A 25151-nucleotide genomic window follows, 5' to 3' on the forward strand; every position below is an offset into this window, starting at 1 on the left:
GCTGTGCTCCACCTGCTCCTAATGACCAGGCACCACTACTTTTGATGACTAGAACTGATTTTACTTTTAGTATGGCTACCTTAAGATGCTTAGAATTATTTCATATTGTAGGGATTGTCATGTTTTGAATAAAATCCTCTGGCCTGAAACTTTTAACTGAATTACAAACCCAACAATGTTGAACTTCATGTTGAAATCAGCTCCATGTCAGATATATCAGCTACTTATCAACCGGATTTACAGCTCAGGGACAGCACAGAAACAAACCACTGAACTCTATTCATCACAAACAGGAATAAGGTTAAAGCATTTCCAGAATAAAAGAATAAACCTCACGCCACTGGAGGACAGCTGGAGTTACATTAGAACACATGTTGTTACATATCTGTGACTGGACAACTGACTTCCAGCCTAACTATCCATTTCCACTCAAATTGAACATTTTAACATGAAGCAACTAAAGGAGTGAATGGAAAATTTACAGAAACACAGTTGTTAGCTCTGTCATAAAAACCTGGTGAATTAGCAGCAGAACCTTGTCTGACCTTTGTTGTCAGCAGGCTGGAAACATTTATCATCATTATAATTTTCGGTATATCATTATCTTTAATTATTGGAGCAAAACTTCCATGACCTCTTCCTCTTCTGCTTTCTGGTGTATCATGGAAGGTTGAATTCTCCTATGCTGCTTTTGGCGACTCCAGTACAACCTGCTTACGGCGATTCATTCTGTTTCCTTCTTTCATTAATAAAATCTGAGGAAAGATCTAATCACAAATTAACATATCAAAAAGAAAAGCAACTGACATCAGAGGAGACAGTCTGTTAAAGGGATATTTCAACATTTTGGCAAATTGGCCCATTTAGTGCAATTCCTTAGTCATTTTGAACAGCGTATTGAACATCCAAGGCGTGTTAGACACAGAAAACCATCAGTCTCAGGAGTGTTTCCATTATTTTATTTGTTCAGGATTAGAGTTCAGAAATAAACAAAGCTGCAACAACAGGAGAGTGAGAATGAAGAGGGGAGGTCTGTTCAAAGAAAGAGAGAAAGAATAAAATCACAGTGAGGTTATGTCCCAGGTTACAGATTACTAGTTACAATGGAAGTGCAGTGTGTATCAGGAGACCCTGGTTCTTGCTGGTGGTTCCAGTGGAGACCCTGGTCAGACCCTGGTCCGGCTCTAGCTGGTGGTCCAGTGTTCTCTTGTGAAGCAGAGAGAAGCCTCAGTTCTCTGCGGCGTCTGAAGACGAGGCTCTGCTCCACGATGTCCCAGAAGAGGTTCAGCAGTGTGGCTGTCTGCCATGTCCATAGAGACAAGCTGGGAGGAGGACGAGGAGGACAGATGTCATGTCTTCATTAACACTTCAGAACGGCAGGACAATGTTTTTGGGCACTTTTATAAATGAAGATGTTACCTTGTAGCCTAGAACTCTGGACCTGGAGGACACAAAAGACAGTGTCTGAGTCTGTTTATCTCTGTTTTCTATGTTCAGTGTTAAATGTCCAGTGAGCTGTGAACCAAGGGGCAGTCATCTCTAAATATATATATAAAAAAGTCTGCACGAAAGTGTGCACATTTAAACCCATCTTAAAGGTGCCTTAAGGAGTTTGCACGTTTTATGCGAAACAGCGCCCCCTGCAGGCCTTGGGCATAACGCAGCTTAGTGAAAAACTCGTCCCTGTGGCTCACGTGCACGGAAGAGAGGAACTCCGTCTTCGCTCGTTTAGAAGCGCTCGAGTAAGATTTAAGTTTCTTTTCCCTGGTGGAGTCTGTGTGGAGCTGCAGTGCTAGAAGCCAGTCTGTTCTGACTTTCTGGAAGATCCTGCTCAGTTGTTGCTCACTAAGCATCTGGCGGAGTAATGGCGGACAAAGTGAAACCTAACCAGCCGGAGCGTGCATTACATCATTCCTTTCAAATTCTCCCCAAAAAAACTCTGGAGCCGGACCGGCACTGTGACTTTCAAGTGACAGTTTAGCCTGTTAGAGGTTCTGGTAATGAATATGTCAGGGCACATTGGACACATCATTAAAAATGTGTAACATATTTATGGTGGAAAATAAGTATTTTTAAGGTTGTAAAACTCCTTAATGCAGCTTTAAAATGACTTGTGTTTACTTACTTAATGAATTAAAGCATCTTTGATGCATTCTTCTTCATTACAGTTCAAAAATAAAAACCTAAAATTCATCCCTATCCACATCTTTCAATAAAAATTGCATGTCTTCTTAATCAAAACAACACGTGGTTCTCCCCAGGGATGATATTGATGACGAAGTTTAGCCGAGGTTCTACTAGAATGAGGCCAAATAGCCTCAAAATGTTGGTGTTAGCATGTTGAGAGTAAATTTCTTCAGGGCATATCCACATTTCAAAACAAACTACCGCCCCGCCTCTTGCATATGTTATATAATCACAGGGTTAAACGAACAACTCACCACAGGTGTTTCAGAAGAAAGAGCTTGCTCAGAACAGACGCTGGCGCTCCGCTGCGCAGCGCTTTCGTGTCCGGTGGAATGTGTGTGTGTGTGTGTGTGTGTGTGTGTGTGTGTGTGTGTGGGGGGGGGGGGGGGGGGGGGGGGGGTCGGACCTTCCAATGGAACAGAGCACAGAGCATCCGCACGTTGTTTTGTCGTGAACATCTATGTGCGTCTCTGCAGTCAGTGGATGGTGCGTTCATGAGCACCGGAATGTTAAATACTACTGAAATTAACCGGGGTTACAAAGGCTACACGTGAAGGATTTGTGTGAGGTGGACAAAGAAATACCCCTGGAAAAAAGTGTGTGTGTGTGTGTGACGCCTATGATTGTAAGTGTTATTTCTTTTTATCAGAAGTTTTATAAGTTTTCATTTCTGTTTTTTTTTTTTTGTATTCATATACAATAAAAATACTTTATCAAGCCAGAGGGAAGTTCTTTTAAATAAAAATGAATAATTTAGTGGCGCTGCGTTCACAGACGGCAGCAGCAGATCTGAGTGCGTAGCCGCCGCGGTCCTTGAACGCAGCACCGCCCTTTTGTCCCAGGGACCGTGATCTGGCAGCGGGCAGAAGCAAGAAGCGGAGACCGAGCAGCAGACGCTTCGAGCGGAGTCACTCCGGAGGGAGAGTCGGTCCTGAAGGCGAATAAAGCTGGTCCGGGGAGCGGGACGGGGTCCGCCTGGACGGTCAACATGTTCCCCCTCTTTCTGCTCGTCCTCTTGGGGACAGCTGTGGCGGTAAACTGCGGTAAGTTCCTCTTTTATTCTCAAACCCGGAAAAGCGAAAGTAAAAACACTGATGGACGTCTTTTTTTTCCAAAGGCGAAGTCGTTCATCAAACCACTGAGTTAAACCCGACGGCCAGAGTCGTCAGAGGAAAGTCAACATTTACTACTCAGTCAGTTAATTACTATTAATTGCAGTTAGGGCTGGGCGATATGGCAAAAAAAATGATCACGATTTTTTTTTTCATATCATTCGATCTCGATTATAATCACGATATATTATATTGTTTTTAAACCAGTTTTAAAGCATCTGCACTAAAAACTAGAAGTATAGAATAGTTAAACATTTTATTAACAAACTAAGTAAATAGCAATGCAAAGTAAATAATATAAACATAGAAAAATATAAGAACAATTTCACTTAACAGTGCAGTAAATGGAAAAAAAAAATCTAGCACCAAGATAATAAAATCTTGCGATGCACCGTTTTTTTCAGTAAAAGAGAAGAACTGAAAGATTGTTAGTTAAAGTGTGACAGTTTACAGCCCTGACGATGTTTGTTGCTATGAAAGATTAAAAAACTAAAGAAACCGACTGGAGATAATGAAGGTGCTTTAGAAAGTAAACATTATTTTGAAGTTCTGATGCTAAATATGCTGCTGCCATCATTAATGCTTGCATCAAATGTACAAAATTTAAATAATCGAGATTAGACAGATTAGACTTCAAATGTAACAGTACAAAACTACAATAATACAAAAAAATAGACAAAATTAATTGTTTTTCTCCTCTTAGAATGTTGCTGGTATGGTGCAGTGGCCTGAAAAGACGACACTGGCTACGTTTACATGCAGTCAATATTCGTGTTAAGATAAATATTCTGGTTTCTGAAACATTTGGAATAACCCGGGAGATCTTCACGGCGCACAGACGACGCCATGACTGCATTTGCACTTCATGCCACAAGGGGTGCTGTTTGCATGTTCAACTTTATTTTACACAGACACCACAGAAGAAGAGGGGCGCTGCAGCGCTGCAGGCTCTCTGCATGTTGTTAGCGGCAAGACGTGGTAATATGCTCTGTCATTTTCAGTAAAAGAGAAGAACTGAACTAACTAACTTAGTTTAGTTTAAAGGTGCATTAAGGAGTTTTACAACCTTAAAAATACTTATTTTCCACCATAAATATGTTACACATTTTTAATGCTGTGTACTAGGGCTGAACGATATATCGTTATCATATCGATATCGGGATATGAACATTCAGGACATTAGTTTCTCAAAATCGACGATATCAAGATTTCCCCTGCTTGCCCTGCATGTCAGCTCGCCCGTGCTCAGGTCAGGCCAGCCAACCACAAACCTCCTTTACTGGTTGACAGCTGATGGCAGCCAATGAGAAACATCAGAGGGAGGGGCAGGAGGGAGACGGAGACGCACACTCACATGTGCTACAGGCGGTGGAGAAAGCAAAACAACATGAGAGCTGAAGAGAGGGCGGCTGCACAATCTGCACAAACGAATTTGGTGGTAGTGGCAGTGAGTTCTCTTTTTTTTTAAATGCATTTTTTTACATCCTTTTGTATTATCAAGGCGCGAAATTCCCTATAAAATGGCGGCGGGGACCAATTGAGATGGAATCTCCGCTGGTTTAGGTGCCATATCAGCAGGTCCTTACCGCCTGTTGGCTTTTTTTTTTATCATGAAATTGCGTCGCTTCTCTTTTAATGAATCAATCAGAACCAACAGGCCTCCTAACTCTGGGATTCCATTTTTGCATTCTTCTTCTCTGTGCTTCACGCTGCACTCTGCATCTAACGATCACAATGCGCCCTCTGCTGGATTGAAGGAGGTACTGCTGCATTCAGGCGCTGCTGTTAACTCCAAACGTCAAATACTTCAGAACACAATGACAGCAATGGGTGTAAACAGTAGTACCTGTAAATATGCAAATCTGCCAAAACAGTTATTGATTTACTGCGATACTACAGTTCTCCACCCCTGAATGAGGCCGTCACAGCTGCAGAACAACATCAATGAACATCAGTGAGAGAGGTCCTCCAGGGTCTGATACATACAGAGACAAAACCTGGTCAGATTAAGACCTGAATAGAATCAGAATCTACACTAACATTCACAGCCATCAGCAGGATCTCAGCTAAATATTAAGTTTCAATTGGGAGCAGCTACATTATATGAAATGTGATTTGTCCTGGTATGGATTCTAGGGTTAATGAGCCACCACCACCAAAGGAACTTGTCAAAGCTGGGATGCTTCAATCAGCAATTAGCAACATGCATACCTGCACCAAAATAAATAAAAATCATTTTATAAATTTGCAGCTTAGGGTGGGCCATATAGCATGAGAAGATCTACCATCCCAGACACAGAGCAGCAAATAGACATAAACAGAACTAAACAAGCACAACAAAATACAACAGTTAATTAAAAAATTATTGTTGGATCCTGTTTTTGATCAGCATTTTACAAAATTGAAAATTAAGGACCTGTTAAAACTTGTGAGGAACTGTTAAAATTTTCTGAGGACCTGCTGAAAAAATTTAGAGGGCCTGTTAAAATTTTGACGAATTTCATGCCCTGTATGTTTTTATTTTTCTGAAAAATGCTTAACTTTCACTGAATCCATTGTAATATATCGTATCGATATTGAGATATATGGCATGGATATCCAGATATGAAATTTTGCCCATATCGTTCAGCCCTACTGTGTCCAATGTGCCCTGACATATTCATTACCAGAACCTCTAACAGGCTAAACTGTCACTTGAAAGTCACAGTGCCGGTCCGGCTCCAGAGTTTTTTTGGGGAGAATTTGAAAGGAATGATGTAATGCGCGCTCCGGCTGGTTAGGTTTCATTTTGTCCGCCATTACTCCGCCAGATGCTTAGTGAGCAACAACTGAGCAGGATCTTCCAGAAAGTCAGAACAGACTGGCTTCTAGCACTGCAGCTCCACACAGACTCCACCAGGGAGAAGACACTGACATCTTACTTGAGCGCTACTAAACGAGCGAGGAAGAAGTCCCCCTCTTCCGTGCACGCGAGCCACAGGGACGAGTTTTTCACTAAGCTGCATTACGCCCAAGGCCTGCAGGGGGCGCTGTTTCGCATAAAACGTGCAAACTCCTTAAGGCACCTTTAAAGCTCATGTCCGGAGTTTTGAAAGAGAGAGGTTTTTTTAATCCAACGTCTCAGGCTCCGCCCTCCCTCTGCTTTCATGAGCGACCAAGCCACGCCCCTTTAATTGTGCACGCTATTACCCATCGGGTGAAAATGAGAGCCTCTGAGTCCTACAGCATCCTCCATGTTCAGCTGTTTACGGTGGATGTTCAGCAGACAGTGGATATATCCGAGGTGAGCGTGGCGGCTGCTGCGTTACTCTCCTCTGCTGGGCGAGCGGCCGTGCTCTCTGGCTGCTCCACACTTTGATTGACAACACGAGAAAGCGGAAGCTCGAACTCTATTGGCTGACGCTGACCGGCGCTTTTTCGGATAACATGGGGGTCTATGAGACGAAGGCGGGGCTCAAAAATAAATTTTTATATTGCTTTATGCTGATATTATATTGTAGTATCGAACCAGACTGACACATTGAAGCTCTGTTGAAAAATGATACATACATTGGAAACAAACGGAAACTCCGGACACGAGCTTTAACTAACTGATTTTTAGTTAAACTCTATCACACGTACTTCCTGTACTCAAAAGACCAGATTCCTTGCGGATCGGTGTGCTAGCAGCGGTGAGCTAGCAGCGGTGCGGGTGGAGCAGCCTGTCCTGTCAGCAGCAGCCTCATCTTCAGAGCATAACGCCGAGGCATGGCTGACTTCATCTGCTTCGCTGCCCTCGGCTCCACATTCAGCTCCATCTGTTTACTTCTCAGACAACTTACAGGCGGAAGTTGAGCAGGGAAAAGTGGACTGTGATTGGCTGTGTCACGCACATTTCTGCCATGTCTGATCGAGTAAATGTGCTCACAGCTGATCACTGTGATCAACTGGAAATGAATCACAATCACCAATCACGATCATATAATCGCCCAGGCCTAATCCAGAGGTGACTGTGGTTCACTTTCTCAAACAGTAGGTGGCAGTAACGCACCTCAACGTTGGTTCCGTCTGCTACAAACGCCAAAGAAGAAGAGCAGCGGATCCAGCCAATAGAAGGTCTGTGGTCCAGCATGCAGAGCCCACCTGATCTCACCACCTCTGTGCGGGACTGTAGGAGCAGGAAGTCGCCGTCTGGCAGCATTTCACCGTAAACTGGGACAGAGACGCTGCAGCTGAGGGCAACTGTTGTCCTGCAGAAGGTTCCCGCGGTGGCAGAGAACCCGGAACGTTTAATACGACCAACCTCATCGCACGTTACAAGCATGTTTTTTGAGTGAAGACTGAGAGCCGGTCAGTGAAGCTGGAGCTGTGAGCTGTGAGCAGCTGGACGGTCACAGTGTTGTGTTAAAAAATAATAATAATGCATTGGTTTTATATAGCGCTTTTCAGGACACTCAAAGATGCTTTACATTGCATTATTCATTCTCTACATAATGGTAAGCTACTGCTGTAGCCACAGCTGCCCTGGGGGGGGGGGGCAGACTGACAGAAGTGAGGCTGCCAATCTGCGCCATCGGCCCCTCCGACCACCACCAACCATTCACTCTCACAACTTTCATGCTAGGCAAGGTGGGTGAAGTGTCTTGCCCAAGGACACAATGACAGTTTTACGCCTGCAGGAGCGGGGATCGAACTGCCAACCTTCTGGTTATAAGACAACCTGCTCTACCAACTGAGCTACTGTCGCCGTGTTGTTGTTTTCATCCTCGCCTTCAGTTGTTCCACCATGTACTGACAGTAAAATGACTGAAGAAGACTGGAACTGTTTGCACTTTAAGAGTATAATTTGGTTTTATTAGAGCTATCTAGGTTATTTTTCAGCGTATTCTAATGTATTCATTTTCTTATTTATTCAGCTGTAGAGCACTGCAGGTATGAACCAGCCGGTTAATAATAAACGGGTCAGTTTTTCTCTTACCTGCTGTTGCTGACTGCTGTTCTCTGTGTCACATCACTTGATCAAGCCTTTTCCAACATTCCACATTAAAAAAAATAAAATAAAGTGTGTATGATTCGCGCTGATATCGTATCAGACTGATATTGGTATCAGCCAAAACTCAAGGTTGCAATATCGGCATTGTGTCGGAAGTGAAAAAGTTGTATTGGAACATCCCTACATCTTTCCAAACTGGCTGTGGCTTTATGGATGATCCCTGTACTGTTACACCCAGTGTGACTCCGGTCCTATACTGGGCTTCACAGCCAGCTAAACTCTCCTTTGCATTGCATCCTCCAAGGAACATGCTGGTTGTTGTGATGGACGGATTTAATACAAAAAAGTGTGAAACTGAAATGTACAAACAAAAACAGAAACACATTAATCAGACTGGTACAGTTATAAAGTTGCATCAACATTAACACAACTCACTCTTAGGAAGCCTCAAAGTCCCAAATCCACCAGGATAACACAAATATAAAAACAGAACGTAAGTCAGAGACACTGCACACAGACTGCAACATTCCAGTACAGATTCTAACATCAATAACATATTTACTTACTTATTTTGCCACTCAAAGGGCTTGAAACAAGCGGCAGTCTGAGGGGAAGGATTAGCTTTCTGCTGCTAACATCAGAACTTCCTGTCAGAACACCACAGCTGAAACAATGTTGCCCCCTAGAGGCCTGGCGGCTCAGTCAAATAAATGACAGGTTACAATACAATCCCACGGACATGAGAACTTCAGGATAAATCCATGAAAGGCTTCTGACTCCCACAGTCAAAAAGAAAAAAAGATCCATTTCACCTCTCTGTTCTGGAGAAACGCCAGTTCTTCATCCATTCAAACTGGATGGAAAAAAACTGCTGATTCACTGTCATGGCTGCTGAGAGAAGCTGGTCTCCACGGCAACAGACACACCTGGCGAGTTCAGCTGGTCTCCACGGCAACAGACACACCTGCTGAAGGCAGCTGGTCTCCACGGCAACAGACACACCTGCTGACTCTGTCATCGCTGATCTCGGCTCACAGTGAATATAGAGGATTTCTTTTTAATTGAATTTAGAGAATGAAGGAATGAATGGGCCATCCCATTCTCTCACACACACGCACACACGCACACACGCACACACACACACACACACACACACACAGATTACTGTTGGTAAAAAGTAATATTTTCTCTGGAACCTTCCAGTTTTCCAGAACAGTTTCTGTTTTATCGTCTAATGACTGAATTGTTGGTGCAGAAACTGCTTCTGGTGTAAAACATAGATCTCAGGATGGTTTTAGTGCGGCGCAGTGTGACGCATTAACAGGGTTGGGAGGGTTACTTTTAAATTGTAATCCAGTACAATTACAAGTTACTTGTCAAAAATTGTAATCAGTAACTTACTCTAATTACTTCAATTAAAAAGTAACGTACCAGATTACTTTTAGTTGCTTTTAGATTACTTCACCAGCAAACATAAAAGATAAAGACAAATACAATGTGTCATCCTCACAGTGTGTTGACAGCTCTACACACTAATAAATGCTCTGAGTGTTCTGAGCTCTGCTGAACTCTGTGTTCAGCCCCAATTAATACCAACAACATGACCTTTGACCTCTAACCTACTGAGAATCTGACTTTCTTTCTTTCTGACTCAGGATCAGAACCATCAGTTCAGACTGTGTTCCTCCAGTAGTTCTACAGTCCAGCAGCAGAACCAGGACCACTGACAGTGTTAACACACATTTCTATTACTCAGTCTGCTGTGTAGCTGTACTGCTGCAGTGAGGAGCAGGTTTGTCTTCAGGTCGGCCATGCTCAGTATTTTTTCAAGAGTTCAGAGTTGATTCATTCCTCAGTGACAGAAGGAAACATGCAGTCTCCAGTAAATCCTCCATCCAGGCTGAAGAGATTACTGCCTCCATCAGATTCTTCTGAGTTCAGCCTGGTGAGGCTGGTTAGCAGGTTACTGACAGGTTACTGACAGATTACTGACAGGTCACTGACAGGTTAGCAGGTTACTGACAGATTACTGACAGGTCACTGACAGGTTAGCAGGTCACTGACAGGTTAGCAGGTTACTGACAGGTTAGCAGGTTACTGACTGGTTAGCAGGCTAATAACACTTTAACTTCACTGTGAGTTCAGGTCTGTTTCATACTGTAGATGTGTCTTCAGGTTTGATGAGTTCCTGGATGTTGAGAGCTTTTTCTCAGCTGGAGGCAGAGTTTACAGTACAGAGGAGTTCTGGTCTCATCTGACTGAAATACTAAATGTCTCCGTTTCCATCCAGAGAATGAGTTTCTCTCTCTGGAGCAGCCAAGACTCCAGCAGCAGGGGGTAAAATCCAGGGCATTGTGGGTTGTTTATTCATGGTTAAACATATCAGTGGAGCGGGAGGCTGCTCCAAGACAGCAGTGGATGCGGCGTCTATCATTTATATATCTACGGTGTCTACTGTTTATAGATCTACAATGTGCCGGTTTGTGCCGTAAAGCGCTGTAAGGTGCTGTAAAGTGTCACAATGTCTGTATACGGCGTGGATGTGTGTTGTTGCTGGTATATTCCGTCTGATTTTCAAGAGTAATCCTGCTCAGTAATCCGTGTTTTTATCAGAAGTACCTGTAATGAGATTACATATTTTTTTGCGTGTACTGTAACGGATTACAGTTACAATTTTTTTGTATCCTGATAACGTAACGCCGTTACATGTAATCCGTTACTCCCCAACCCTGCAGGTTGATGACCTCTGACCCTTCAGTCCTGTCGTCTGGACGAGGCTTCAGGCGTCTAACAGAAATGATTGTGTTTTTCCAGAGACTCAGAAGCTGACCTACCTCTACACGGCTCTGTCCAAACCGGTGGACCTGCCGGGCATCCACGAGTTCACGGCCATGGGTCGACTGAACCACAGGACGATTGAGTACTTTGACAGCAGCAACCAGCAGAAGGTCCCCAAGCAGGACTGGATGAAGGACAAGCTCCCGGCCGAATACTGGGATAAGGGGACCCAGTACATGAAGGACAAGCAGCAGTGGTTCAAGGTCAACATCGACATCCTGATGAAGAGAATGAACCAGAGTGACGATGGTAAGCTCCGTCCCGTGTCCGTCTCGCTGTCCTCAAAACGAGAGACCAAACCTACGCTCACTTGCTTGCCGTCTTCCTCTCAGACGTCCACGTCCTGCGGTGGTTACAAGGCTGCGAAGGCGAGCCGCAGGACGACGGCTCGCTGAAGTTCGTCCGCGGCGTTGACATGTACAACTACGACGGGGACGACTTCCTGTCCTACGACAATGAGCACCAGGTGTGGGTGGCCGCTGTCCCGGCGGCCGAGCCCTTCAAGAGCCAGAGGGACAACGTGCAGGTGATAGAGTACACCAAGAACTACCTGGAGAAGGAGTGCATGGACTGGCTGTCCAAGTTCGTCACGTACGGAGAGAAACAGCTGAGAGACGCCAGTAAGTGACGTCCAGGTCGTCTGTTCTTCAGCCAGGCAGGGAACGTACCGCAAAGACACTTATTTAATAACCCGACAGGTTTACCATAAGAATCTGCTACAGTGACGCCAAAAACCTCCAGAGTCCAAACCAGACCTCACCACTGGTGTGTATTGATCACAGGGTCTTAGTTGTACCTGCCTGACAGGTGTGTGTCGGAAACGACCTCACAGTGTGATCCACATCACGATGTTTCATATAGTTCAGAGAGAAAGTCCAGGTAGAGACGATACAAGCTGCAGGAGACCTTCAACAGATGGTACACTCAAAAAAAAAAAAAAAAAAGTTGTATTTTAGGGATGGGACGAGATCTTGTGTCATGAAATCTCGCGAGATCGAATGTCGCGAGATTGAGTACGTTTATATAAAGGCAAAAACTCTTTATTAACTGGAATATTGACGGAATGATACATTACATGGCGCACAGCCATATAAACACGTGCAAAACCCTGAATATGCTCATATTCATACTTAAAAACCCGTCGAAAGGGACATGAATACTGTTCTGCGCATGTTCTATCTGCAAGGAATCTTGGTCTTTTGAGTCCACAAACTACTTGTGATACAGTTTAATTGATACGAAAATGTGCAGAAACGATCGTTCAGTTCTTCTCTTTTATTGAAAAAACGGTGCATCGCATCAATGAACATTTTACCACGTCTTGCCGGCTCACACTCTCTTTCTAACAACGTGCAGAGAGAGCCTGCAGCCTGCAGCCCTTCTTCCTCTGTGGTGTCTGTGTAAAATAAGGTTGAACATGCAAACAGCACACCTAGTGGCACGAAGTGCAAATGCAGTCATGGCGTCGTTTGTGCGCCACGGTTTGAATGGGGATAGAAGAACTAGGCGGCCGCCTAGGGTGCAGTGTACAGGGGAGGGCGCCGTGGCCGGACAAGGGGCGCCCCGACCCGACACCCCGTGCTCCGACGCTGCATGTGAGTACCGCGCCGCTTCCCACACCTCAGCACCAAACCCCGCCCCCCCCCGGTCTCGTCTCGTCTCGATCTCGTGGATTCAATCTCGTGAGACATCTTGTCTCGTGGAATTTGTGTCTCGTCCCACCTCTATTGTATTTACTTAAAAATGCTGCTTCAAGTGGTTGCACGCAACTGTGTTGAGTAGCAGCTAACACAAAACTAACATTTTCTCCAAACAACTTTTTACCACTCAAAGCAGTGTGTTATATAAAAACTGCTTAAAACTGCTTGTAAGAGGCACACGTATGAAGATTACATGTTGGCACAAAGTGCCATTAGAAATTTGACATAATCACTGAAATATCATGACAACATGAACAGACCATGAGCCAAACCAACATAATTATGACGGAGCATTTGGTCCATGGTGAACAGTTTGAAGTCACTGCTTTAAAGTCATTTAGAACTTCTCCCTCTCAGGCACATTAACAGTGAAAAAAATGACAAAAAAATATTAACAGTCAAAACTGCTGTTCACGTCGTCCAGCAACAAAAACATTTCAGCACACTGAATAGTCTCCAGGTCACAGAACTGTTAGAGCGGCGTGCGTTCATTCCAGCAGTTGGTTTTTGAGTACCTGGATTTTGGCTGAAAGCCTGTGTGTATCCAGTTCCATCAGGATCTTTTGAAGAAATTCAAACATGTACCTGAGGGCAGGTGGATGTTTCAGGTTGAGGTCGTAGATGATACCGAACAGTAAGGCACAAGCAGCGGCGACATCTTTGAGTCCGGACAGCAGCTGCACACCTTCAGCTGTGATGCCCACATCTTCTGGAAGATCATCAACGCTGCACCCGGATGATGTATCACATCGATGCCGATGGCTGTCTGATCCAGATCTGTCTGGGTGTCATCAGGGCTCTCACTCTTAAAAACAGACAAAAAAGGACAAAACTGAATAAAAACTCTTCCACTGAAAGCACATAATTCACATGAAACTTGCACCACTTTAAAACTGACTTTAATAATTGAAAAACTGAATAAAACAAATCAAAACACGGATGACAGCATAACCATTCAATGAGGAATGAAAATATCACTTTAAAACAACTGATAGGACTAGGGATGTTTTCAACTAAGGATTTTCATAGCAGCAGCAGCAGCAGAGGTCCGCAGTTGAATCAGACCGCTGCGAATCAGTTGTCGAATATTGAACTAGAACTTGTCCCTCAGAGAGGCAGAGCTCCGCCACCGCTCAAATCAGTCACCAACAGCAATAAGAACACCGCATGTAATAAAACCACATTGTGATCGGAGCGGAGCGCCGCGGCGTGCGGCGCCTCTCTCTGTCGCCCTCTCTCCCTGTGTGTGTGTGTGTGTGTGTGTGTGTGTGTGTGTGTGTGTGTGTGTGTGTGTGTGTGTGTGTGTGTGTGTGTGTGTGTGTGTGTGTGTGTGTGCGCAACATAATTTATTTTACTTCATGTTAAATTGAAAATGGACTGGATTCTCTCATATTTTCTATTCCCGACTTCCTGTGTGGTGCGATCTGCTCTGTCCAACTTTACAACTGGTGGTCCACGGCGCGGCTCGCGGAGAAAATAGAGAGGAGCGGAGCGCCGCGGTCCACGGTGCGAGCCGCTACGCGGCGGTCCCCGCGTGTCCTGTATGACCCATCAGATCGGTTAACAGGGCGCCGATCTGACAGTCGGTGCGCGGCGCTTCCACTTCCGCGTCAGAAGCAGCGCGTCCTGTGAACCAGGCGTTTGTCCCCCCTGTCGGCGGGCCTGCCCAACCATGTGAAAGACTCCCTGTCTCTCAATGATAAAGAATCCTTTAAAAAATTCCTGGATCCAGACAGTGATCCGGATCTTCACCAAAATTTAATCAGTTCTAAGTTAGCCCAAGACCCACCTTTCCACTAAGTTTCATTGCAATCCGTCCAGAACTTTTTCCGGGATCTTGCTAACAAACCAACCGACCAACCAACGTGATTCCATCACCTCCTTGGCGGAGGTAACTACTGAAAGTCAGACCTAGACAACACTTACTGTGTATTCCTTCAAATAATGCAATTCAGCGAGCAGCTCATCTATTGCTGTGCGTGGAACATGGAAATAGTTTACACGTTTTAGTAAAAGAGATCCTAATTTCAGTTCTGTAGTCTTAGATAAATGCTGTTCTTCTGTTTCAGTTTCTATATCACTGTCTGAATCAACATCACACTCACCACGTCGAGCTGAATTATCAACGTCACCATCTGCTAAATGTTCTGCTTCACTCGTGTTTATGATGCCTACTTTAAAATCTTTAAGAGAATAAGGGGTGTGTTTTCTACTTCTGTGGGACTTGTGAGTACCATAAATATTAGTCTGGAAAGAACAGCATTGAAACACACAATTCAGTCTCATGGTGCTTCAGATGGTTATTGATGTGACAAAAATATTCTTGTGCTGATCCTATGGAGGTGCTTGGACACAATGACAGTTAAAAGTAGCTGAACTAACACATTTTTCAGCACTTTGATCGGTATGTGACCTGCTTAAATGACTGTGAAGAGCATTCCAAGTTTTGAATACACACGGGCAATCAGAATAAGTGCATGGGTATGAGCGTCTGCGGCCGAAATTGTCATGAGCCAACCTGTAGTGTTTTAGCAGATGACTCTTGTTGACACCGTGGCCCCACAGTCTTTACAAGACCACATTCATATCTGTTGAAAAAAGAAAATGAAATTAGAATCACATTAAAATCAGACGACTCCTATGGAATACAGGTGATACTCAGAAAATTTGAATATCCTGAAAAATTCCATGCATTTCTGCAACAAATTTTTCAGGTAACAGGTAAGTATTATGCAGACAAAAATTTTGCAAATCAATATAGTTCAAGCTTTTGTGTGTGATACTGTGAGCCTACAATGGTGACGTTTTTTCCCACTATTTAAATTTTCAGAGTTTTGGGGTTTGAAGTTTTCATAAGTTGGAAATCATAATTAGCAACATTACAACAAAGAAATGCTTGAGATATCTCACTTTGCATGTAATGACTCTAAAATGTATTGGTTACACTTTGCATGTAGGTTTTCCTTAATGAAACAACTTTTACACCATATTCTAATTTTCTGAGTATCACCTGTAGATCATTCAACAGCCTTCCGAGGCCTCCCCTTCTTTGACCCAATGACCATTTGGTAAAATATTATTTTTTTTTAATTATTTTAAATTTACTTTAAATTATTTTACATTTGTTCAGTGCGTGGAAGGTCTTGTCGGCTATAGATGGCCTACACACACTACGACCAGCTTTTTGGGGACAGTTTGGCCCGATATAGGACAAAATTGGACATTGTGGGTGTTAAAGTGTCCCTTCAGACCCCCTGCTGACGAGTATGACGGTATGTGGGAATTTTTCTAGCAATTCATCTGTGAAGCGGCGCTGTGTGAACAGCCGTCGGCTCCGCGCTGTCTGTGTGTGTCATTACCTCCTGCAACAAAGTAATCTAGTATCATAGTATTGTGAACAAAGCGCCGGTCAGTTTACGTTCACGTGTAACTGTGCTATAAAAAACAGTGAACACCGGACATTTTCCTGAATTTATAAAACCTTCCCGGACGCCCCGGACAGGACGTAAAAAGTGGACATGTCCGGGAAAAAGAGGACGCTCGGTCACCGTCTCCATACAGCCCAGGTTAGAGGAGGAGGCAGTGCAGGAGGACAAGGAGGAAGAGGAGGACCGGGTTTGCATCTTGCAGCCACAGTCGGTTCCGTACATTCACTCGGTATCATATAAAATGACAGAGTAGGATTTTTCCTTTTATTGTTGGTGCAGCCGACCACACAACAACTTGTAACCATCTTAGAACGTCCCCCGTATTGTACGTCTGTACTCTGTCGAAGCGAGCGGAGACGACGGCTTTCCCCTTTGCACTGGTTGCTACGGGCGACGGACCCGGATGTTGGCCAAATGCCCGGATGTCCGTCTGTATGAATACTACACAGGGCCAGACCTGTTCAGTCCGGGTGCAGCATTAGCCGTTAGCAGCATTAGCAGCGACCCCCCCCCCATCTGCAGCGTGGAACCACATGGATGTTAAAGATACACAGCGCCTCGTATGGCAGCGCCAGTCTACAGCTTATGAGTACAACTGCATGGACTCGCTGACCGAGCTAAAGACGCTAACCGAGCTAATGAAGCTAACCGAACTGCGTCGCTGCCTACAGATACACGTGGTGTTCTGGTGCCCGGACTCGTTCTCGCTAATTCCAGTCGATGTCTGTAGTGTATGGGAATTACAAAAACTGTGCTTGATTTATGAAGTTATGGCAGTAAAGAGGCGCAAACTTACCTCTGCTTCGACGATAGCTGCAGATTCATCCATGTCAGGTTTCCCTTCTCCTTCTTCTCCTTCTCCTTCTTCTTCTCCTTCTTCTTTTTAGGCAGACTGGGCACAACTCTGTGCAGTGCTGCCACACACAGGTGATTTTGTATGGAGGTAAATTTGTTTCTTTATTTTTCAACTGAAAAAAAAGTTGCTCCAATCGCAAAACATGTTTTCAATCAGAAAAAACTTTACTTCAAACAAAAAAATGTTTTCAATCAAAGAAAAAACTTGTTCAAACCCAAAAAAAGAATTGGATACCCCAAAAAAACTGCATTTAAACACGTTTTTTTCTTTGATAGAATTTTTTTTTTTTTTGGTTGAAAATACATTTTTTGATTGAAGTCCTATTTTTGGATTTGAGCCATATTATGGGTAGGACATTTGTTTCTTTATTATTCAATCAAAGATATAACTTCAGTCGAAAAAAATGTTTTCAATCAAAGCAAAAAAAATGTTCGGAGTGTTTCGACTTTGTTTTGACATTCAAACACCTTCTTTTCCGATCGAAGTGAAAAAAGTTTTGAAACCTCTTTTTTGAAGCCTGTTTTTTGATTGAATCATTTTGACACAAACGTCCCGCAGTGGGCGGAGCTTCTCCATTGGTCGGGCATGTTTGAGTGACAGGTGTCCACACCAATGAGAATCTCTCCAGAAGAAGCTGGAAGCTGGAAGCTAGCTGCTGGTGTGTGCGGGGAAGTCCGTTTCTATTTGCAGCTGTCGTCACGCTGTTGCATTGTGGGATTGTTCAGGTCTCGCTTGCGAGCTGCTTTCTGTGATCCACGTTTCTGAGTGCGGCAGTATTTCTTCAAAACGGGAAGATCCTGATGCGTGAAAGGCGGCCACCATCGGTCACGTCGATGGAATGGGAGCAGGACAGACGACAATCTACGTTTTTTCCAGTTTCCCAAGTGGAAAAGAAGTTACGGAGAGCAGACTGAGGAAGAGGCGTCGGATGGCGGGTCGCAGCAGCGACATGGAAGAAGAGCATCACTTTCGACTCTATATTCTGACAACATGCTGGTTTGCTCTCGCCATTTTCATAAAGGTCAGTAAGTGAGTTTATTAATTTTTAAGCAATGTTGCTGAAAATGCGGTTTCTTTGTGAATGAAGTCACGTTGCCGGTGAAGCTAGTTTGCAGCTGGCAGCGAACCTCAGCAGCTGCGAGCCAACTTCACTTATAAACTCCGGTCAGAGGAGGAGGGCAGTAGAGATGGAAGAATCACTTCATGCTAAATCTGTTTGTTTTATTTCTTCATCTTAAATGTAAACGTTACGGAGGGAGTGACCTTAAAGATCCAGTCAGACCTGCTGTCCAAGAGAGGACACGTCTTGTCAGTTCTGTCCTCACAGATAAACACACACTCCCTGGTACACCACAACACACATCAACACATCAGATCTGATCTCCTTCTGAAAACAAACATACAGTCATTGATTTGTTTGCTAAAACTGATCAAACTAAATTTACAACACATCCTGGGGGAGAACAGAGTCAGCAGCTTCAGCAGCAGCAAAATGTTGGATGATGTTCCAGCCTGAGAGACAATCAGCACAACAACAAATCCATCTGCACCTGTCTGGATTTAGTCCTTGTAACTATGTGCAATGTCATGCTAGAATCCAGTGTTTACTAGCTCTCTCAATTAAACCTAACCTGTGTCTGCAGGTCAACCAGCCGATGAACTGATGGAGACTGATCCAGACTGGACACCTTCCCGACATCTGGACACACATCGGTCACTCTGACCAATGAGGCGCTCTGCAAGGCGACGTTGGTGGGAGCAGCTACAGAAAGTGTGACCAGAAGCACCAGAGACGGGAGTCCACCGGGATGCAGAGACTGGAGAGCTGCAGACCGAGGAGGGGACGGCGGAGCCTGGACAGAATCACCAGAGTGAGGACTGACACCTGATGCTGAGGAAGACATCAGTCAGCTGGTCACAGAAGACGACACACACACACACACACACACACACACACACACACACACACACACACACACACACACACACACACACACACACACACACACAGCAGTCAGGATGCTACACAGACTGACTGTGACCTCTGTGAGTTGTTGTTGTGACGTGTGCGGAGGTGAAACTACCAGCATTAAAGGCTGCTGTCAGTCAGCAGCCAGAGATGTGGAGGAAACCAGGAAAATGGCACATTTGAGGATTCATGCTGAAAGAGTCACTGGAAATACCTGTCAGGAATATAGAATCTTGTCAGGGACCAAACCAGACACAGGATTCTTCCATGTGGAGGAGAAGAAGTCACACTGCTGGATAAGATTGTAAATGTGAGCTGTGTCCTGACAAACCACCGCCCATCAGCAGTGTAGTGACCTGGACAGTGAGCGAAGACCGGATGGAATATATCTGTTTGTAGTTAGACCAGTAAAGGCCCTGAAGTTTTTTTTCTCAATATTTGTGGAAGAGCATGTTTTTGTTTCTGACATACAGTAATAAAGCTCATCATTGACACTTTTGGAGTCTTTTTGAGTTACTGCTTTTTGTGAGTACATAAGTAACTACTGCTGGTTCTGATAATTAACTGTGCTCCTCATTAGTAATTACTTCTTGATAATTTAGTGAAGAGAAATGGTCAGTATGTGAAAAAGTACTGAAATGACAAGTGAGACACTTTCTTTTTTCTGGAATTTATTGTATTTCACACACTCAGCAGCAGCAATACAGTGATATATGAAAAAACAGTAAGAACGATCTGCATGGCAGCTAACGTCAATGGAGCACGTCACTGTCACATAATGTGTGGTAAATGTGTCCGACATCAGTAAAACATTAGAGGAACAGTGACTGCAGATCCAACAGTCCCGGTCACCGCTGCATGCTGCAGACCAGCAGCTCACATGGAGCAGAACCTGGACAGATCCTGTACCCAGACATTCCTGAAGTGTCCGTGAGCTTCCAGAGACTTATAATGTCAGAACTGGTCCCACGGGCAGGCGCTGACACCGTGAGCCGAGCAGTTTGTGGATCCAGCGCCGGAGTCGGAGGCAGCAATGCGGCGTCGGAGCTCCGGTAGACTCCGAAATAGAAACGGACTTCCCCGCACACACCAGCAGCTAGCTTCCAGCTTCCGGCTTCTTCTGGAGAGATTCTCATTGGTGGGGACACCTGTCACTCAAACAAGCCCGACCAATGGAGAAGCTCCGCCCACTGCGGGACGTTTGTGTCAAAATGATTCAATCAAAAAAGAAGCTTCAAGACTTTTTTCACTTTGATCGAGAATAAAACACTCTGAACATTTTTTTTTTTTTTTTTGCTTTGATTGAAAACATTTTTTTTATTATTGAAGTTATATCTTTGAATAATGAAGAAACAAATGTCCTACCCATAATATGGCTCAAATCCAAAAATAGGACTTCGATCAAAAAATGTATTTTCAACCAAAAAAAATTCTATCAAAGAAAAAACGTGTTTCTATGCAGTTTTTTGGGGGCATCCAATTCTTTTTTGGGTTTGAACAAGTTTTTTCTTTGATTGAAAACGTTTTTTTGATTGAAGTGAAGTTTTTTCTGATTGAAAACCTGTTTTGCGATTGGAGCAACTTTTTTTTCGGTTGAGAAATAAAGAAACAAATTTACCTCCATAATTTTGCACTATTGCACCCAGTATTGTTGCAAGTGAAAATATTTTTAATCCCAACTTTTCCAGATTTATAAACAGTATTGTCCTCTGTTCTGTGTACACTGGACATTTCATCATGACGTGACTCACTGACTCTGAGGATTCACAGTGGTGACGTTTCCCTGTGAGCACCTGCGAAGTTTTCATGACCCAACCTGATCCCTCCTGCGCATGTGCGAACCGCGTCGAGCACACCGTACAACATTCGTTTTGAAAAAACAAGTGAAAATAAAAACAAGTGAAACTTAGCGAACAGAAGGGTACACAACACGATAAGAAGAAGAGGAAACAGCAGCGTGACTGCCTCCAGCATTCACACAATAAAGACAGATTCAGGACTTAAAGTTTTCAAAGGTTTTTGTAGCTTTTTTGTTTTTCAAACCTTGTAAAGTTTTAAAATAAAGATCCGTTACAATTTTAAATTCCTGTATGATACAGGCTGAATAAAATAGTTTCCAAATAAGTTATTCAAAATAAATGAAAAATTAAATTTCAAAATAAATTCAAAATAAAAATTCAATAAAAACCAATAGTTGGGGAGGTAATATAAACTTCCCTGATTGTGAACGAGATTAGAGGAGACGTGTGGTGTCCTTTAAGGGACAAACATGTCTACTGAGTTGCTTTTTGGTTTTGCATGACAGATTTGAGTCGGGGTAACTAATACAGCCAAGTAAACCTAACATTGCATATTTTTGCTTTCAACCAACACAACCAACTGAAGCTGAAAAAAAAACTTGTAGATTTTGAGTAATTAAAAAGAAATACTACACTTTACAGCCAACTATAGTAACATTTCCTTTGTGGAGTGTGTGGACCGTTCAGAGTAATAGAGTAATCTTTGATTGTAAATGTCCCAAAGTTACTGTTCTTCTCTTTTCCCTGAAGAACTCAGTGAAGCTTTATTTCCTGCAGTAGAAAACAAACTCATACAGTGACTGAAACACGAGGGATCTAGTTCCCCGAGTCGTCGATGGTCAGATTGCGTCACTCTGAAACGTTTCCGTCCCCAGAAAAACCTGATGTGTTCGTCTACACCACCCCGTCCAAGAAGCCGGACAACTTGGTTCTGAGGTGCATGGCCACCGGGTTCTATCCCAAAGACATCGTCCTGCAGATCAAGAGGAACGGACGCGTCCTGGAACCGGCCGACGGCTTGGAGACCACCGGCGTCTGTCCCAACGAAGACGAGACCTTCCAGAGGAGGGACTGGGTGGAGATTCTAAAGTCCGACCAGTCTGATTACACCTGTCAAGTCTTCCATGAAGCATCGGGTTTCTACATTGAGGAGTCTTGGGGTAGGAGCCATTAGTCTGAGTCCCAGAAACAGGAAGTGAATTCAAAACCTGCTGACGTTAATAGATGAAAATTTCACAAACTTCTAAAATTCCAAGCCATCTTTGAACGCCTCGAGACTGCTAGCTGATAGCACAACAGCTAACGCTGTCGTTCCTATCATAGCGGGCGGGGCTAAGAAGGTCACACATTTCTATTGGCTGTGGAGTGAAGACGCCCCCTCGTGCTCTGAAAGGACTTTATTTAATAAAAACTTCTCCAGTTTACTGTATTTTGGAGATTATTGGAGTTTTCTGAAGCGAATCAACAGCTAGCTCGTAGACGAGATGAAGAACTGGGAATGTGTTTTGGTTTTGGAGTTCTCAGGAGAGAATTCATGAGGATGTTCTGTGTTCCAGATCGCACGATTGATCGGAATGAAACGCCTGATGATTCCTCCACCGTGGTGCTTGTCGGGGCCGTGGGCTGGATCGTGGTCCTGGTCGGGCTCATCGCTGTTCTTCTGGGGGTTCTTCGCAAGAGAGGAATTCTAACTCCACCATGCGGAGGTAAAGAGGGGCACGGTGTGCTAGCGTAGCATGCTATCCCTAGCCAAGTCTTGCTAATGCTACCAGGCTGAGACAAAGGAACTGATTCTGAATGTCGCATGCTGTCAGTGGCTAACGTGTGCTAATGCTAGCTTTTCATTTAAAAGATTGGACACGTCATAAACTCATAAACTGGATCAAAGTTTAAAATAAACGTCTAAAAGGAATCAAAAGTCAATCATTGACCTGAAGCAGCTTTCCTGCCTCCACGGGGTCAAAGGTCAGATGGCTGGTGGTTTTTAAGACGTCATGATGGGTAAAATCTGTCTCGGTTCTCTGTGTTTACAGGAAAAGAAGGAACCGACTCAGGTAAGATGATGAGTTCTATCGACCGTCGCTGCTCTGCTCGTGTTCCTGTGATGAGACGACCTCTGACCCCGGATGAAACCGTTTGTTTTGTGTCTGTTCACAGCTGCGAGTATCCCTCTGGGTAAGTTCCTCCTCTGGAGGTCAGCTCAATGGAAACCATGCTAACGCTAATGCTAACTGACGTTAGCATGCTCAAACAAAGGAAGGTGCATGTAGTGAGTGAGAAACAGTTCAGTGTAGATTTTCTGTGTGTGTGTGTGTGTGTGTGTTTTCAGGAAGTGTGGGTCAGCCTCTCAATGGTAAGTTAGTTTTTTCTCTCGGGACAGAAGACAGTCGAGATGAGCAGGTTGTTGTGGTGCAGCTCTCTGATGTGTGTGTGTGTGTGTGTGTGTGTGTGTGTGTGTGTGTGTGTGTGTGTGTGTGTGTGTGTATACGTTTGTGTGTGTGTGTCAGTGTCAGCTGGCGTACCGAAGACTGAGATCCCCGACGGTCAGTGTTTCCCTCCACTCACAGTCACAACATGAGATACAGTGTCACTGAACAACCAAGTCCTAATGTGTGTGTGTGTGTGTGTGTGTGTGTGTGTGTGTGTGTGTAGGTACCGATGGAGCCCCTGTGTCCGACCCTCTGTTAAGTGGTGAGTGTTACCATGACAACAGGAACACCGTTCAGGATCCTCCAGCAGCTGAAGTCGGTTCCATGCTGGAAGTTCTCACCGAGGGGGAAGCTGAGATGGAGAATCAGACCGATGTGTCCAGAGGTTCCAACCGTTGTTTGCTTTGTTCCTCACAGGTTCTGTGGGAGGTGAATCAGACTCTGGTCGAGACTCTGACAGCGACTCAGAGAGGTCTGAGTGACGAGATGCCGGCCTGCGGGGAACACGGACAGAACCGAAGAACCTCCAGAAGAAACCCTGACCCTGCAGCTCGTTTGTGTTTTGGAGCCAAAATGAACCTGAAGACATTTAAAAAGCTTAGAGTTCTGCTGTGGAACGAGTCCACTTACCAAAAATAAATCCTCCAGTGATTCAGTCGCTCAGCCGAGCCTCGTTAGAATCCAGAACAGCAGAACCACCTCTGGCCTTTCAGTGTTCCTCCACCTGTCAGTCAGATCAGCCCCGTGTTCTCAGCTCTGCTGACTTTATTAAAATTACACAATGAAACCTGATCTGGACTCTCTAAACCCTGATCTGGACTCTCTAAACCCTGATCTGGACTCTCTAAACCCTGGTCTGGACTCTCCAAAACCTGATCTGGACTCTGAAACCACCTGGTCTGGAGCTGTTTGATGTGTTTTCCCGATAGCAGAAGGTGTTTGTGTTTTTATCAAGTTGCCAAAATGTTTTTGCAGCTTGACTTTGGTCAGTTTTCTTTCTGCCAGCTGGTCTCTCGTTCAGCGTCTTCCTGACGGGAACGCGCAGCGTTTTCATCTCTTTTCAACTGAACTGGAGCACTGTCCCCTGGAGAGCTAGCTAGCCGAGTCACCTGTTACCTTAGCCACTCATGTTAGTCAGCTGTTACCTTATTAGCTTAGCCGCTCTGTTACTCTTTGACTGCTTGAGTCTGATAAAGGATGAATTTTCTCATATTTCTTGAAATCACTTGTGAAGTTGATCTGTTTTCTTTAACATAACCACTTTTGATGAAGCCTCTGGTTGAATTGAGCATCATGCATTTGTGGGATGAGCAGTGTTTGAATTTTTCTTTTTTATATACTTTTTTATTTTTGTGCATTTCACAGAAAAGAGTATACAAAACAGAACAAGAAGGAAATACAAAAACAACCAACAGTTCTACATGAGGTCACAGGACATAAACCAAGTGTTGTAAGTTATGAATTAAGAAGTTGTATAATAAAAAGATTCCTCATGAAGTCTCTCTGATATGGGCCAAATAAAGATACCACTTCTTCCATCTCTTAACTCCCAATTCTTTTCGAAGGCGTATAGAGTCAGTTAATTGTTCTAATGTATGTAGTTGTTCAACAATGCTGATAAAAAGATGAGTAGTCGGCCGTTGTTTCTGAAGCCAGTTTTTTGTAATGACCTTTTTGCAAGATACTAATAGAATTTTCAGGAGACAGGCATCATCTCTACTCAATCCATCAGGAACATGTCCAAGATAAAGCGATGTGAAAGTCTGCTGAATGTGGAAGCCAAGAATTACTGAAATAATATTTGCCACCTCTTTCCAAAAAGGTTGGATGATGCTACAAGACCAAAAAAATATGAGCATGA

General features: G+C 44.1%; 1 protein-coding gene and 3 long non-coding RNA genes across 4 annotated transcripts; 2 read left to right on the forward strand and 2 right to left on the reverse strand.

The window, feature by feature from the left end:
• Positions 1–938: 938 nt before the first annotated feature.
• Positions 939–3651, reverse strand: LOC115409204 (uncharacterized). Its single transcript, XR_003933913.1, has 3 exons — positions 2442–3651; positions 1420–1441; positions 939–1322 (listed from the first exon to the last, which is right to left on the reverse strand). It is a non-coding gene; the product is annotated as an uncharacterized LOC115409204 (long non-coding RNA).
• LOC115409195 (H-2 class I histocompatibility antigen, L-D alpha chain-like) lies at positions 3036–24828 on the forward strand. The gene is made up of 11 exons (XM_030120256.1): positions 3036–3230; positions 11086–11358; positions 11442–11729; positions 21737–22021; positions 22418–22567; positions 22895–22915; positions 23019–23036; positions 23191–23214; positions 23369–23404; positions 23514–23552; positions 23708–24828. Exons 1-11 carry the CDS (start codon positions 3176–3178, stop codon positions 23770–23772), a joined length of 1254 nt encoding a protein of 417 aa, XP_029976116.1. The 5' UTR covers positions 3036–3175; the 3' UTR covers positions 23773–24828.
• Positions 12612–17109, reverse strand: LOC115409205 (uncharacterized). The gene is made up of 3 exons (XR_003933914.1): positions 17034–17109; positions 15328–15397; positions 12612–13614 (listed from the first exon to the last, which is right to left on the reverse strand). It is a non-coding gene; the product is annotated as an uncharacterized LOC115409205 (long non-coding RNA).
• Positions 17609–19556, forward strand: LOC115409203 (uncharacterized). Its single transcript, XR_003933912.1, has 2 exons — positions 17609–18114; positions 18737–19556. It is a non-coding gene; the product is annotated as an uncharacterized LOC115409203 (long non-coding RNA).
• Positions 24829–25151: the final 323 nt, after the last annotated feature.

The sequence above is a fragment of the Salarias fasciatus genome, chromosome 22 (genome assembly GCF_902148845.1).
Source record: "Salarias fasciatus chromosome 22, fSalaFa1.1, whole genome shotgun sequence".
NCBI classification, from domain to species: Eukaryota; Metazoa; Chordata; class Actinopteri; order Blenniiformes; family Blenniidae; genus Salarias; species Salarias fasciatus.